The sequence below is a fragment of the Octopus bimaculoides genome, chromosome 19 (genome assembly GCF_001194135.2).
Source record: "Octopus bimaculoides isolate UCB-OBI-ISO-001 chromosome 19, ASM119413v2, whole genome shotgun sequence".
Lineage (NCBI taxonomy): Eukaryota > Metazoa > Mollusca > Cephalopoda > Octopoda > Octopodidae > Octopus > Octopus bimaculoides.
Genome location: NC_068999.1, coordinates 22,648,790 through 22,652,896, shown reverse-complemented (window position 1 = coordinate 22,652,896; position 4,107 = coordinate 22,648,790). Strand labels below are relative to the sequence as shown.

Below are 4,107 nucleotides of genomic sequence, written 5' to 3'. Positions count from 1 at the left end.
ATATATATATATATATATATATATATATATATGATACTTCAGCAAGTATAAGATCGCTGTTCACACGGCAATGTCACTGCTTTTATGCTTATATACGAAACACAATATTGAGATAATTTAAGGCGGTGAACTGGCAGAATCGTTAGCACGCCGCGCGAAATGTCTGGCGGCATTTCAGCCGTCTTTAGGTTCCGAGTTCAAATTCTGCAGAGGTTAACTTTGTTTTTTTTTTATTCTTTCGGGGTCGATAAAAAAATACCAGTCGAACACTGGGATCGATGTAATCGATTTACCCCACCCCTAAAATTACTGGCCTTGTGCCAAAATTTGAAACCAATATTAAGGTGATCGCGTAAAAGCGTCTCAAGACGGATTCGATCCTCACAAGAGAACTATTTCACTCTACTTTCGTTTATTACGTAATTTTGAAATTACTTTTGTCGGAATTTGTAATTTCGACTGGAGTTTCGAGCTTCAGTTTGAAACCATTTCAGTTTACTTTCGCTGCTAATGCTTTGGGAAGCATGAACATAAGAACATCCATCTTTGCAATATTGTATTAAATGAAAAATAAGATATTATTATTCATTTGTTTCTTTCTTTGCAGATTTCAACTATGTCTCGCCTTGTTTTCATCCTCCTCGTTACATGCTCCACCATGGGCTTCGTACTGGCTGCACCTTCCTACCTAGATGACACCAAAGGTAATACCGTAACACACTACATCAGTATCGAAGATTTGAAAAAATTAGCTGATGGTAAGTTCTTTGAAGAATCCTCATTGTCTATAGAAAGTCGAGGAGCTAACAAAAACAATAATAGATTAGTTAAAATATCTAGCTGTATTAAATTTCGTCTCGCAACATCACAGATCTCAATATCGTCGTGGTTGATTTGTCTTTTACCTCCTTGTAATCAATAAAATAAGTTACCAGCAATACTGCATTTTTATAAGATAATCATTTTTAATATCTAAAAAACAAAAGACGTAAAGTCGAAAAAGACAAAATTCGAAACGACATAAGATGAGGTGTGACTGTATTTGAAATATGGATAGTTTTGCTTCCATATTTGGAGTTTATTCAAAGATCATTGAAGGTATTCACTCTTTATCTATCCAGGGTCAATAGCATAGCAACAGGAAGATGTTGCAATCGATTAAATCACCCATCGCTGTCTTCTTTGTGAATATGAACCTTGCAATGATTTAAAAAAATCATTATATAGCGAGTCTACTGTGACAATAATTATCTATTAAACCAGGTCCATCACGCTTGTATGGTTCTTAGTTAGCATCGCTATTAACTCAATACAGTCATAAACATTAGAACTAATTTCTTACTTTTCTGTAAATCCAGATCATAAGACCAAGGAAAACAAAATCTTTCCATAAACGCTGATTTGGTAGTTAATTCTCGGAAAATTAAATCCATGGCAGAGTTTCTATTCCAAATATTCTTTAGCTACTAATCTTATGTTTTTGGATACACTATAAAAATCATAACTTATTTATTTCCTCCTTGCAACAACCATTCAAAGATATATTACTGTTATACCTATGATCGTTACTATTTATGTACTCAAGGTGGCGAGCTAGTAGAATCGTTACCACGCCGGACAAAATGCTTATCGGCATTTCGTCTGTCTACTTTCTGAGTTCAAATTCCTCCGATGCCGACATTACTTTTCATCCTTTCTGGGTCGATAAAATAAATATCAATTGAGCACGGGGGTTTATGTAATCGACTTACACCCTTCCCCGAAACTGTTGGCCTTGTACCAACATTTGAAATCATTATTATTTATGTAGTCAAGGTGGCGAGCTGGTAGAATTGTTATCGTGCCGGACAAAGTGCTTAGCAACATTTCGTCCGCCCTTATGTTCTAAATTCAAATTCCTCCTAGATCGATTTTACCTTTCATTTTTTCGGGGTCGACAAAAAAGTACCAGTTGAGTACTGGGGTCTCTGTAATCGATAAGCCCCCTCCCCCAAAATTTCAGGTTTGTGCCTATAGTAGAAAAGATTATTTATGTAGTCATTCCAGCTCTTTATGCTCTAAGTTCCGCCAAGATCGACTTTGCCTTTCACCGTTATGGGGTTGATGAAATAAGTACCAGTTGAGCACTGGAGTCTATGCACTCGACTAGCCCTGACCCTCGAAATTTCAGGCATTGTGCCTATAGTAGAAATTTATTTATGTATTCATTCATGGTGGCGAGTGCATCGGACGAAATGCTTAGCGGCATTTCTTCCAGTATCTGAACGATTCGCTTTCAAATCCCGTCTCTTTGTTTCTTATTGAACTGAAACAAAAAAATTCGGAATTTTTGTAAGTGTGATGAATACAGCATTTCGGCAGATTTTTCAATCAATCTATAAAATTAACAAATTAAATCTGTCCGCTACACACTGTAAAATTAATCCTTCCTCTCAAATCTATGTGGATTTGGAATTAACAGAACAAGCGGATGAAATAATCGTCAGTTAAATTGTGATTCGTTTGCTAACAGTAATGAGCAGAAACTGTGTGTAGCACCTATTTACATTAAGTTGTTTGGGTCATTGAAAGTTGAATGGTTTTCCAGTGACACAATTCAAGTGAAGGGATGCAAAGTGTTGAACCTTTGCCCGGAGGTGAGCTTCATCTAGACACGATACTTATTGACAGGAAAGTGAACAAAACCGTTAAAAATAGACACATTACAAGGCTGTTGTTGGAACAGAAATAGCCGCTATATGTCGGTCAAAATTAATTCGGCTTAATGTTAATAACCATCCTTTAAAGTATATGCCTAAATTTTTATTCTAATATGCGGAGAGAACTATCTAATACGAAGAAACGATTTACTTCATTTGTTCAGAGATAAATTATTAAATCAGTGTCCATTGCTAAGCAGATCGATTACTGTGATAAAATGTGAACGAATTTTTTCTTTTGCCCAAATCTGCGGAACACCCTCGACCAGCTGACTCTTCAAATAATTTAATATTTTTGGCTATAGGTATTTCACTTGCATTTCGAATTTTTCTTGAACAGATTCGAACTCTTTTACCTGATCCTGAAATCAATAAAGCTAATTACTATTTAACTATTTCTGATAAGGAAATTCAAGAAATTGGTCGTATACTCTTGATTTAATTTAATTTATTCATGATTTCTCGGGTACATAAACAACGTGAATTAAGTAATCTGGCCTCGACTCCATTGCTGTTGCTTTTTTTTTTATTCCTCGTTAATGTAATTTTTTTTTCACTTTACTAAAACTCTTATCACCTTATAAATATGTAATCTTGTGCATATGCAAAATATTTCTATCTGACTTTTCTATTTTTCTATATATTGATGTTACTTTCTTACTTTTGCTCTTTAATTATCACGCCATCATATATATATATATTTTTTATTTTAGTTGCCAGCGACTTGGACAACATATCCAACATGGTTCAAAGGCGTAAACGCAGTTTGTCCAGCTTCCTGGTTCAAATCATGACGAAAGCCCAAAAGAACTCAACTACAGCAAGATACGCAATGTTTTAAAAAGCTAAATTCCACCAGAACCAACGCAAAAATGTTGCCGCCAGCAGCTTGGGAAATTGTCTCAGAAAAGAAATGGCCACAGACTTTGCAAAACTTCCGTGAATGAGCCAAATTAGACACACACAGACATACACACACAATTATGTGTGTAGACATGAAGAAAATAGATCCCTGGAGTTTTCCCTGTTCGTCCAAACAAAATGGTACAATCGTATAAGGAATTCTTTCGTTTGAGCTTATCTGCAACCACTAATATTTGTGTAGTTATGTAATGTGAAAGTACGCAACATTAAGTTATGTATATAAAGTTGTCTTTGTATTAACATCTATATGTATATATGCGTGTGTATGGTGTGAGTGATACAAATCATATTTGCTTCCCCAACTCACTTTGAGTCAGAGAAATATATATTTTCATACTTCGTGTAAAATAGCCCACACTACTTAGCATCCAAGGGAAGACAATACAAATAAATTTCCATCATGACATGGAATCTTGTTAGAAAACCAAACTTTTGCAAATAGAATCCGTATAGATCCTCTATTTCTTAATGAACATATATATAT

At 35.0% G+C, this 4,107-nt stretch overlaps 1 protein-coding gene across 1 annotated transcript in view; it reads left to right on the top strand.

The window, feature by feature from the left end:
• The window catches only part of LOC106871639 (uncharacterized), a 19,895-nt gene extending 15,817 nt beyond the window's left edge, over positions 1-4,078 (top strand). The window contains exons 4-5 of the mRNA XM_014918212.2: positions 608-758; positions 3,413-4,078. Coding sequence (XP_014773698.1) covers positions 608-758; positions 3,413-3,540 — 279 coding nt within the window. The 3' untranslated portion in view covers positions 3,541-4,078. The remainder of the gene's footprint in view (positions 1-607; positions 759-3,412) is intronic.
• Positions 4,079-4,107: the final 29 nt, after the last annotated feature.